This window comes from Spermophilus citellus (assembly GCF_964194105.1).
Source record: "Spermophilus citellus genome assembly, chromosome: 1".
Classification (NCBI taxonomy): Eukaryota; Metazoa; Chordata; class Mammalia; order Rodentia; family Sciuridae; genus Spermophilus; species Spermophilus citellus.
In genome coordinates this window covers 184543865-184556656 of record NC_138182.1, presented here as the reverse complement: position 1 = coordinate 184556656, position 12792 = coordinate 184543865, and the positions used below count along the sequence as shown (strand labels likewise).

At 44.0% G+C, this 12792-nt stretch overlaps 1 protein-coding gene across 5 annotated transcripts in view; it reads right to left on the bottom strand.

Annotated features, from left to right (window-relative positions):
* Positions 1–350: 350 nt before the first annotated feature.
* PPP2R2B (protein phosphatase 2 regulatory subunit Bbeta) overlaps positions 351–12792 on the bottom strand; it is a 436743-nt gene continuing 424301 nt past the window's right edge. For all 5 annotated transcript variants that reach the window (XM_081288959.1, XM_081288958.1, XM_081288960.1 and 2 more), the window contains 2 exons: positions 4029–4120; positions 351–1058 (listed from right to left, as the gene is read on the bottom strand). In XM_081288959.1, the coding sequence (XP_081145085.1) occupies positions 779–1058; positions 4029–4120 (372 nt within the window). In that variant the 3' untranslated portion in view covers positions 351–778. The remainder of the gene's footprint in view (positions 1059–4028; positions 4121–12792) is intronic.

Here is a 12792-nt window from a genome sequence, read left to right as displayed (position 1 = left end):
TCTGTAGAGTTACTGGATAGGACAAAAAGGAAGAGACACAAAGCAGCAGCTGGATCGGGCCCTGCACGGCCTTGCCAAGCCAACTCTGAGAGCACTGTGTAGAAAGTGTTCTTTTTGTGCCCCGCAACATTCATGGGGTTTCCTGGTTGGATTCTTGGGCTGTTTCTATGGCGCTTAGAAAAAGAGGTATAGAGGTGGTGCAGTGTCCCTGCCCTTCTCATTCTGCATCCTCTTCTCAGCCTTGTGAAATAAATCTCTGGTGCAAAGGAAACTGTTAAAAAGAAGCTGATGGATGGGAAGAGGAGATTCTGACCAGTTCTGATTTTTGCACAAAATAAAGAGAGTGTCTCTAAGAGTAAACGGTGTTTTATTTTTTTTCAATCAAATGGAATTGCTTAATTAAAAAAAAAAACTTCTCTTTTTTTCCTTAAATACTACAGACAACCTCATTTTATCGCAGCAGACACCTAGAAACAAAACACTGGACCCACCAGAGAAAACTGGGCAATAAAAGCATCAGAATTCAAGTCGACTATGGAAGAATTACTGTTAGCTGGCAGCTCTCAACTCTAAATAGAAGTGGCCCCAAGTCTATTGGGTTTGACAAGTTTCTCAGAACTGGGGAGTTGGGAAAGTTGGACTTTTTTAAAAATTCTATTCCAATTGTTTTTAAGCACAGGGAACTTAAAGTCAATGCATCAAATGAAGACCCAAAGAAACATTTAAAAACTTGTTGGACTAGTATTCAGTATGTGAGATTAAGTAATAACTTGTCCGCCTAGTTAACCTTGTCCTGGAATATATATAGGTTATTTGTAGCCGCCACTGCTATAATATTTTCTGAAGGATGCCAAGCTGTATGCAAGATCTTTTTGCTAAAGTCCAGACTGTCGACACTGATCTCGTCTTTTCTCCGCTTGCCCCCCACGCACACTTTTCTGGGCTTGAGGATAGCCCGAGGTTTGCTGTTTTCCCTCGAGGCCTCAAGGGTCACATCACGCTTGGTGTTGCGGTCAAACATCCTGAAGAAATTGTTGTAGGAGCCTGTCATGATGACACTGCAAGATAGAGAGGAAAGGGTGGGGTGACTGGGTGTTATAGTGAAAGGAAGCAAATGATACCGCATCATGATCAGCTTATGGCACTAAGGTTTTATTAAAGAGGGGGGAAAAAGGACCTTTTTCTTTTTCTTTGGTACCAGGGAATGAACTTGGGGGCACTTGACCACTGAGCCACATCCCCAGTCCTGTTTTGTATTTTATTTAGAGACGGGACCTCACTGAGTTGCTGAGACTGGCTTTGAACTCATGATCCTACTCCCTTGGCCTCCCGAGCCACTGGAATTACAGGTATGTACCACCCTGTCTGGCAAAAAAAAAACAAAAAAACAAAACAAAAAAAACAACAAAAAAAAAACTTTATGACCATGGACTTCCTTTTGAATTACTAATGGTGATAACCCTTCTTATTTACTTTTGTTCTATAGATTCCTTTTGATTCTTTGGTCTACCTAAATGAGTCTAGTTATTATGATCTCAGCCCTACCTCTCTCCTATCAGGATTATGAAACTCAAGTGGGGTCATGTAAGTAGAAACACTTTTGAAAACAACAAATTGTACTTATTTAAAGCACAGCTGCTGTTGGAGTATTCCTCAGACTGTTTGACCTGTAGGGCTTCATTACATCAACCTGGCAAGAAAAATGCTGAGAGACAGCACCATGATTACAGGGTGGCCTAACCGCTTCTGTGAACCAGATCTTAATTCAACCTTTTTAGAAATATTGCCTATAAAATGGATGTCATCGTGGTCTTATTCAGGAAGGGAGTAAATAAGTTTTAAAAGGATTTGGGATGGGCAAATAAGATTTTAGGGGGCTGGGACTGTGGCTCAGCAGTAGAGCGCTCGCCTACCATGGGCGGGACCCGGGTTCGATCCTCAGCACCAAAAAAAAAAAAATTTTTTAGAACAGGTGGTCAGGTGGTTTCTACATTTTTACAAGTGTTTTCCATTCTTGGGGACATCTACAATTGACCAGAAGAGCAGTGAGTCCCTACAGTCTTCCAGTAGCAAGGTGTGGAATATTAAATGGTGACTTTTTAGAATTGTTTAGACAGGGCAACAGGCCAGGAAGAGACTGCAAGTGCTCAAACAGAATTGGCCCAAGTCTACTGGATTTGACAGTTTTCTCACAACTGGGGAGTTGGGAAAGTTGGACTCTTCAAAGTCTGCTGCAATTGTTTTTAGCACAGGGAAATTAGAGTCAATACATCAAATGAAGACCCAAAGAAACATTTAAAAACCTGTTGGACTCGTATTCAGTATGTGAGGGGTGGTACCCGAGAGGCTGGTGAGAAATTGCTTCAGGACTGGGAGAACCCAGCCGGTCTCTTTTTTTTTTTTTTTTGCATGATTTGAGCAGTGTCACAGAGGTGAAAGGAAAAGCTAACAAGACTGGCCACAGCAAGGTGGGGGGTACTTTGTCAGCTGTGCAAATTAAAGGTTGGATTTTCTTCTGGTCTAAGAAACTGACGCTATGAATGGTTTCTCTCTGTGCTAGAGTGAACTGTGGTGACCTTGTCACACAGGGTGCTGGGGGCTCTACCTCCACCATCTGATTTCAACTTCCATGAGCCCATGAAAGGGAGATGTGGAGAGGTAAGTAATCTGCACAGTCACAGTCCTAGTAGGTGACAAGGTCAGGCCTCAAACTTGCATGTGCACTGGTCTCCAGGGTGTAAGCCCTCAGCCACTCGGGCTCACTGTGTCTTGGGCATTGATGTTCATGTCCCCCATCATGACCTGGCTGGTTTTTAGATAAGTCAGAGAAAGTCTTTGGAAAATGTCTCAATCTTATTTGGACCCCAAACAAAATTTCCTAGTTGTGATGTTACAGAGGGGATGTTATTTTTAGGATTCAAATTCAAAACTTCTTTGGTATTTACCATGTACTAGTTTGTGAGGTTGGGCAGGCTACTCTTTATGTCGTCAAGCCTCAGTTTCTGCAGTCGTAAAATGGGGATAATGAAAGCAACCTTGTTGGACTGTGGTTGGGATTAAATGATGTGTGGGAAAGTACCCAGTAGTAGGTGCTTAATAAGTGTTGTTTTTGAAGCTAGCCTAAGATAGGGGGAAAGTGGAATGATAATTAATAAGATATTAACAATATTTTCTAATAATGAATAAATACATGAAAATAACAGGGCTGGCTTCTCTGCCCTTGGGGGCTTTTGTTCACATGTCACAGTTGCTTTGCTCTCTGGCCTGCATTAACTGGACTGATTGGAGTCCTTTGCTACGTGGTGACTCTTTTTCGACCTGCTAAGCAGGGGGTTCATTTTGGGTCAGTGGCAAAGAAAGCTAAAGAACAATCGAGAGGCGGCTTGTGCTCTGTAAAGCTTAATGCTAGAGTGTCTTGCCATGAAGGATTCCTGTGCTGCCAAACACTATTACCAGTGCCATCTTCATCAGGAAACTAAGCCAGCCCCTAGTTGCCTGCATCTAGTTCTCATGGAAGCTGGAGACTCATCTGTATTTGTCAAACTAAAAATGAACTATTGGGAGGTAATATGAAGTATTGGTGAAATCAAAGGCCTTAAAACAGTAATAAATCACTTGGAGGGAATGTGATAAATGAGCTTGAGGAGAATCAGCTAATGAACCACCAGGGCCTCCGGTCAGGTCCATCCTAGCAGCTTGGAGAGTTTTTGATCTAGAAAGCTCATTTGGTAGTACTTGGAACTATTCAGGCTGGGATTTGCTGTTGAATTCTTTGAGTTCTTTGTTAGGCATGTTGACCAAGCTCTGGGGGTGTCTTGTGTGTCAAAGACAGGACTTTCTTGAATTGTCACCTGAGTCAGTCCCCAAAAGGACCCCGGGTCTCCTGGCATCCTTCCCTTCTTTGCAGGCCTGATCTCAGGGTCCATCCAGTGACCCACATAATGCATCCTGGCTGGACCCTGGGGCCCAATTTTGACCCCCATTTGGCTTCACCCCACTTAGGATTGATTTCCAAGAGCCTCTCTTACCTGTCTGACCCATTCCACACGCACTCGAATTTATCAAAAATGCAGTCGTTTTCGTAGAGGGAGCACAACTTGCTGCGGAGGTAGTCATGAACCTGAGAGGAGACACCAAAGTCAGCCATCATGGTAAAAGGTGAGCGTCCCTGCGGACACTGCCCCTTCCGACATGAGCCATGGGTCCTCTCTGTACCTGTGCCTCCAATCAGATGGCCCTGGATCTGATCAGGCTTGGCCCTTCCTGACTGTGGGATGTTAGGGTGGGTTCCTGAGCTCCTCAGGTGGCCAGTGTGGATGACACAGCTGGTCTGTGTAGAAAGTGGGATAGATCAGGGCCCAGCGAGTCCCATTTTCTAAGCTGCTTTGTTCACGGATATTGGAGGACACCCTTCATCCAGGTTTTATTCAACAAATATTTATTGACTCTCTGCTGTGGGCCTGGGATACAGCAGTAAATGAAATACCCTCATGGTGACTACAGCCCAACGTTGGGGGCAAGACTGTACAACCAAGTAAATACCTAAGATGGTTTAAGTGGGGCTAAAATTATAGCACAAAACAACACAGGGAAGGGTATTGTTTTCTGTAGGGCAAGTAGTCAAGGCTTTACTTGACAAGACAGCATTGGAACAGAAGCTTGTGGGGAAGGGCTTTTTAAGCATAGAGAACAGCATATGAAGAGGACCAGAGGCAGGAGTGCTGGAAGGAGGGTGGCCGAGGTTGGCAAGTAAGCAGATGGCCTGTATTCTGAGCGAGGTAAAGAGACATTACAGAATGGATCACTGAGCTTATGTGGTGATAGAGAGTAAGGGTGAAAGGACCTGGCTGACAGGCGATGTCTTGGACCAGGGAAAGTATTGGTGGGAAGTGGTTAAATTCTATATGGGGTTAGAGGGAGAGCTGACAGGATTTGAGTTAACTCTAAGGTGTGGTGAAAGAATTAGGAGTCAAAGGTGGCGCCGGGATCCTTCTCCTGAGCGAGTGGAAGGATGAAGGCTCCACGTTCATTCCCGAGGGGGATAATCTGGGGATGTGTAAGTGGAGCTGTTGGGCAGAATGAGGGGAAGGATGTCGTGTTCTCCTGAGGTGAAAGCAGCAGCACGCTTATCATCTGAGACTGAGCACAGGTGTGACACTGTAAGACTGCTGGGAGGCACAGGGGCACCTGAAGTTGTGGGATGTGGATTTCAGATGAGACTGGTCAGCACAGTTGGGTACTTTCCTCCAGTTACATCCAGCAACTTGGCTGTAGAGGCAAATAGGCAGATGAATAGGGCTCAGAGGGTGATAACTTGAGCTCATTTTTAGAGTAATTTTCCTGAAAACATGAGCAGCAAGTGGTAGTGATAATGGGTAGATGCAATATGCTAACTGGTTATTTTTGCCCAAGTACTTCATTTATTCAAAAACCCCTCATTTTGTCTCTCAAATCCTCTTCTGATATAGTAGTATTCTCTTTACTTTAATGGAACATGAAGCACAAGGATGAAATATTATTTGTCCAAGATCACACAGGAGAGAAAATGACAGAATGGCAACTGGACCTTGTATTTGGGTTCTGAATTGCACATCTCTGAATGACCATAGCAATCTGCCTCCCGCTTTCCCTGTCTCATCAACCTAACCTTATGTGGGGGGTCAGAGTCCTAGAAGGAGCGACAGTAATGAAGTCAAGCGGGGGGGGGGGCAGAATTGGGAGGAGGCAGAAGGATATCAAGGTCATTGTTTAGCTCCAGAGTGATGACTCGGTCTTTCTTTCCTTGTCTCTTGACCCCAAGAGTTCTGTGGGACGCTGAGCTGGAGGCTCCATTGTGTGCTTAGTCTCGGCAAAGGAATGAGGTCAAACTCATCCTGCGTTCCATTAGTTGTTTTGGGTATTTGACAAGCTCTCTGAGTTATTTGGCCAGTGTAAGTAGTTCTAACCCTACCAATTAATTGCTCTCCCTTCACTGTCTCATTCTCAAACAATTCCAGACTACATCAGGGCAACAGCTTCAGTGCTATGGTGACAAGTAAGTCCATCTGCACCAGGGTTTCTGGCAGTGCTAGATGCTTTGGGGGAATGCAAGGCTTGAGTCCTGCCCTTTTGAGGTATCCCTCCTGCAAATTAACCCACCTCCTCCAGGGGGCAGAGCAGTCAAAGTGTAGAGATAGGGTAGTAGTGTCTTTAAAAGACTTGCCCTCCTTGTAAACCTTTCCAGACCTCTTACCATTTCCTTTGTCTTTTTGTCATAACACCACAGAAGAGTAGTAAGTGTTGGCCCATTAGCAGGAACCACACTGCTGAGAACTGTATAAAGACTTCCTAACTTCTATCTTTCAAGAATTATTTCGAGGTAAAATCTAATCTGAACCATTATTTTTCTTCCACAGCATGTAAAGTCTGGAGAACTCCTGCCTGCAGTTAGAGCATTTAAAGAACAGCTATGAAGAAGGTATGTTGTTTAAAAAATTCATATTAAGCAAATCAGAGGATCTTTCTCCACTAGAAAAGAAAATAAGATACATGAGAAACACTAAGAGTCTAGCAAGAAAACTTAAACCTTACACTCTAATGCTTCTCTCTTCATGTTCCTATTACTGTTTGTTTGGGCTTCCTGAAGGTTGGCTGAAGCTCCCACTCTCTGGGTAAGTTCTTTATTCTTGTGCCTAGTGAGCAGATTGAATACAGGCTCCCACAGTTTTCAGTGAAGTGCCAGCTGCAAGTTGAGTATCCCTTATCCAAAATGCTTGGGGGTGCTGGGGTTGTGGCTCAGTGGTAGAGCACTTGCCTAGCACGTGGGAGGTGCTAGGGTCAATCCTCAGCACCACATTAAAAAATAAGTAAATAAAGGTATTGTGTCCAAGTACAACTAAAATGTATACATGATAGATGTATATCTATAAAATTCTTGTGATCAGAAGTGTTTTAGCGTTTGGAATATTTGCATGTACATAGTAAAGTTTCTTAGGGATAGGACCCAATCAAAATTCATTTACCTTCAGGCTATGTGTATTAGGTGTATGTAATTTTGTGCATGACAGTTTGGTACATGAGACCAGATGTGGGCTTTTCCATTTTTGACATCATGTTGGTGCATTTTGAATTAGGGATACTTAACTTGTAGTAACTAGTTTAGGCTCTGTGGGCCGTGTGGCATGATACTAGCCACAAAACTAAACAATTGTGGCTGTTTCAGTCAAATATTATTGGCGGGGTTGGATTTGGCTCACAAGCCAGTTTGCCGAACCCTGTCCTATATCATACTATATCATACTTTAGTTGACAGCTTATTGGTGGAAACATGCTTGAGATCTATTAATGCATGTATAAAAAAGTACACAGCGAGAGCATTACCAGTCTTCTTGCTCAGGGCCAGGTCTTTCCCTGGTTCTCCCAATCTTTCTTCTTTTCCTGGTACTGGGATTGAACTCAGGGACACTCAGCCACCGAACCACATCCCCATTTTGTATTTAGAGACAGGGTTGTTCAGTACCTCACTTTTGCTGAACCTGGCTTTGAACTCATGATCTTCTTGCCTCAGCCTCCTGAGCTGCTGGGATTACAGGTGTGTGCTACCATGCCTGGCTTCCTATCTTTTTCAACACTGTTCTAGGAACTCACTGAATCAGTTTTTTATTTTTATATCTTTTTTTAGTGGGTGCAACATAATTGTACACAACAGTGGGATTCATTATGCTATATTCATACATGCATTTAACATAACCTGATCAATCTCCTTCCCTTGACCTGCTTTTTACTGTTCATCTTTGATATAATATGAACTCAGTTAAATAACTTTGAGACATACCATTCTGAGTTAAGATGTTGCAAGACATGTGCTATGATACCTATTTCTTGGTTTTCTGCAAAGATGTTTCCAAGTTTACCATCAGCTCAACACGGCTTCAGAACCAGGGACTTTAAATGCTGATTACTTCACATCACAGCCTGCTAGCTCTGTTCTAAAAGCCTTCTCCCAGGGGCTGGGGATGTGGCTCAAGCGGTAGCGCGCTCGCCTGGCATGCGTGTGCGGCCCGGGTTCGATCCTCAGCACCACATACAAACAAAGATGTGTGTCCACCGAAAACTAAAAAATAAATATTAAAAATTCTCTCTCTCTCTCTCCCCCTCCTCTCTCTCTCTCTCTTTAAAAAAAAAAAAAAGGCTTCTCCCAAAATAAAGGTACTAATTACTCTTGCTACCCCATGTCTTGAATCTCTTTTTTCAAAGCTCTCCAGCAGGCTGCCTCATTACAAATGCTACCCAAACCCAGGCTCCAGTGAAGACTTTGTACTGAGGGTTCTAGCACCATATAGTTTCTTACGCAGCTATAAGAGGACTCTCCTATTGACCCTTCCCCTGGGCTAAAAACAAAAGGCTATGACAGGGAGGTGATGTAGAGCCTTGAGGTCTGGACTCAGGACAGTAAGATGCAGGTACAGGGGATCTTTTAGGACCATAGGGGTAACAAAATTATCTAGTCCACATAGTCTTGAATTCTAGCTCCCAAGCTGCCCTCTGGATCATAGTCCTCTCTGAACTTTTCCTTCATTCCTGATTGAAATCTGGCTCTCCCCTGAGGTCATTGCGTCTCTCGAGGACACTCCAGGGTGGTTGGGTGTGGGCTCTTTGCTGCTCCTGACACTTGTTCCTCCCTATCTCCAATTCTTGGCTACTTTCAAGTCACCCAGGCTAAACTTTCTGTCATCCATTCTTCTTAAAGTTCTATAGTCCTCCTTCAAGTAACTCAGGACCTCCATCACTATTCCTGCCATCTATCTTACTAATTCAGACACGCTGGTCTTAGTTTAGTCTCATATTCAATGAGTTCTGTCCTCTGCTTCCTTGGTGATAGAATGAATCTTGTCATCCCTTGAGCAAATCTCATGCCACTGCTACTTCCTATCTTTTAGTTCTTTCTCTCTAGTATCATTCTGTCAACTCTTTGAATCTAATTTCCTCTGTTCATCATTTCCTTTCTTAACTACCTTAGATTTGGCAGTCCATCATTATGATTGTGTTCTCTAATAGGCATGTTTAACAAACTTCCCTTTCTCTCTTTTCCACTATATTATAAGGCAAAACCCCATCAGTAGACTTAACAGAATCTGCCCTTTTCTTGCCTGCACCAAGCAGGTGAATGTGAAGAAATAATTATAGGGGTTAGTTTATTTTAATAGACATCTCAAGTGGATCTTTGAGCAAACCTAAACCACTCCCTTTTCTTAGATGAATATTTCAAACTTTTCTCATTTAGCTGGTGACCTTGCTTTTAGAAAAGAGAATATCTACATGTTCCCATCACAAAATTTATAAACCTATTGCATCTGGAGCTCCGTACACTGCTCTCCTTTCTTTCACAGGTGAACTGTCCATCCTCTCATCTGAGGCCAGTTTTGCAATGGATTCCTTCACTTCCATTAAATTCTCTCTCTCCTGGATTATTCCCCTTAGCCTGAAGCATCCTGTAACTTCCATCAGCCTGCACCCCATTCTAGCTAGTGCTCTTGAAAGAGCTGTCTATCCTCTTAAGTTCACACCCTCTCTTCACAGTCTCTTGACCCCACTCACTCACCTCACTCTTCCATGAGGGCCACTGGTCATTTTCACTTTATTGAATTGAATGGCCAAGTCCTTCTGTAGTTAGTGTAGCAATAGCAGTTGGCAGTCCACCTTGAGATTGCTTTCACTGGGCTTGCTGGACACTCCTCTCGATTTTCCTCAAGGGCCACTTTTCCCCAACCTCCCTTGCCAAATCATCTTCCTAGTCTCAACCTGGAGGCCTGAGAGCACAGTTCCTGATCTCTAATTACACACATTGCCTGGGAGAACTCTTCCAGCCCTATGGCTTTATGACCCTCTAGGCATTCAGTGTCAGATTTGTCTTGAGACCAGATCTATCCATCCAGACTCAATGTTGAGCTGTCTTCTTGCCATCTCTGGTTGGATGTTTAACTGGATTAACAGGTCCTATGTCAAACTCTTCATTTTTCTCATCTAATTAAAATGGTAACTCCACTTTTCTGATTGCTCAAGACAAAAACCTTGGAATAATCCTGGATACTTCTTTCCCGCTTACGTCACATCAAATTTGTCCTCAGATCTTAATGGTGTTGCCTTGGAAATGTCCAGAATCTGGTCATCTTCATTGCTAACAATTTCGTCCAAGCTACTATCACCTCTGGCCAGCTTACTATAGTAACTTTATAATAACTCTTCCTGTCTCCTCATTATTAGCTGCAGGATAACCCACGTACTCAAACCTCCCTCTATCTGGTCCTTCATCACCTGTTTTCGTCAAGTCTGAACACTCGACCCCCACCCATCTGGTGCAATGAAAACCCACATCTGACCCGTCTGTATGATCCAATCATTGTACGCCAACAAGGCAGCTTGCAGATCCAGAGACCCCATCAGATTCTGGCTATAAAAATTCCCTCCTGCCGGGCCCCTCTTTCTTCTCTTGCTTTCACTCTCCCTCTTATTATTTCTCCTCTTTTGCACTGCTGCAATAAAGATCTCTTGGTCGCTTTCCTTTCATTGGTGTCAGGAGGATTTGACCGCTGATGGTCCGGCAAACCTCTTCGCCCACCTGAGGGGAGGAAAGCATCCCACCACAGCCTTTAAGGTCACGGTGTCCCTCAGGGACTCCTTTCTCGGGTAGATTCGACTCTTGGGTTCACAATTATTTCCTTTCCCCAGCATAGGCTTTATAGGTCACCCTTAAAGGACTGTAACCTCTGGGAACACATAACAGAAAATCACACCCCACCCAGACCTTCATGGTCAGGGTGGTTCTCATAAAGTCCTCTCACCTTTAAGACTCGGCCGCTAGAGATATGCTCACCTCCCTTACTCTTTCTGGCTCTGGGAGTCTCTGTTCTCTCCAGCAGGGGTCCTGAAAAAGGCTTGGCTAAGGTTTCCCACGGCTCTGGCCCCATCCAGGACAGGAGCCTCAACTATCAGGATTGGGTGATGACCAATCTCTGCAACTTGAACCTGCCACTCCTGACTTTTGGCTGTAGTGGGGACGCCCCTTTGCCAATAATCAGTTTCCTCCTTCTCCCCTATATTACCTTTGCGCTCCCTTCCCTCATACTACACTTCTGCAACATGGGTAATGCGTCCTCTCTGCTGGTCACTCTCCCTTACAATGCCTCTTAGATAACCTCAAAACCCTCTCCTTGACACCAGACATCAAACCCTAAAAATTGACCAAATATAACACCAAGGATTGGCCCACTTATACCCTAGATAACCAAAGCAAATGGCCCCCTTTTGGGTCTCTGGATCCCTCCATTCGAAGGGATCTTTACCCATTTTTTCGAATGATCACAGTAATTATAAACTCCCGTAGGTCCAATCCAATTCTGCTCTCTGCACCTTTTGCAATCCTCTACAAATTTTTCTAGGTTACAAACCAACGCCCCCAGCCACCGATCCCTAACCTTCTCCTCCTCCAGACTCATCTACTACTTTTGACCCTGCTGATGAACCTCCACCCTATCGCCCAGCTCAAATACGTCCTCAGCCTCAATCTTCTGCCCCTCCACCGTCTCCCCCGCCTCCATAATCTGCTTTCTCCCCTTCAATTACTAGATCAAAAACCCAAACCACTGCCCTTCCTTAAACTGTTACCCCCTTGCTGAGGTAGCAGGTACTGAAGGTACCCCTCCATCCACTCACTCTTCTGACAGTGCCCACACCGCGTCCCACCAGGCCCTCTTACCAGCTAACACAAAGCTCAAACTAGCTGAGGAGAGCCCTCAGACCCCTATCAGAGATCTGGTGAAAATGGCCTTTAAGGTTGCTTTGTCATCACTAAAAACAGGTTACTAAGAATTGTCTCTTACAGGCTTTTTGGGATATTTGCTCCTCTCCTCCCCTCTGCTCTACCTGTTCTACTGCTCAGGTTTTCCTTGCTAGGGAAAATCCCCAAAACCCCTTTTCCACTATTCTTTTATATCTCCCTCCCTCCCTCATTCTCAGATCCGCCTTCCCCCTCCCTACCCAGGCCCACAGAAAAGTCTTAACTGACCTTCTCCAGCAATATTCACCATGGCTGGTTTTAGGACTGTCAGCAAAAGAGTCTCTACAAATAGTTCAATGTAGATAAACTTCCTCTTTTCTTGTTGCCCTGTTTTACTTGGCCCCTGGCTGGAAAAAAATTAGCACTCCAGGTGAGGGACACCCCCTTACTAGTTTTTCACAAAAATATGTAAACAAGGCCTCTGGCCTTGAGCAGGGGATTCACAGAGATGGCTACATTTCTAAGATAGAGAAGTTACCAACTGGGCTCCCTGGTAACAGCTGGCAGAGAGGGAAGAAAGAGAAGAAAAAGCTCTCCTCAGGTGTCTTTGAAGGGTTAACTTGCCCAGAAAAACAACAAAAAACTTTTGCACCCCTCCCCTTACATGCTGGATATAAAATTCTGAAACTACCTGAACTTGGGGTTCAGGGGATTGATTGATTACAGCAGAAACTGTGCCCTCTGAACCTGGCTGCAAACAAATAAAACTGTTTCCCTATCTTCACTGCCCTGTCTGTCCCTACAACAGTATAATTCTATATACTTAAACACGGTATATGTTTTCATGAAATGGTAAACAAATGTGATTGTATACTGAAATCAACAAAATATCTCTTATTAAAATGGAATAATTTGCCTAAATTCAGAAATTTACAAGGATTGTTTCAAAGTATGAATAAAGAAAGAACCTTCTAATTTCTCTTTCCCATCTGTTAATTCTAAGTATGGATTTAATAGAAGGAAAAGTTGTTTCTGGA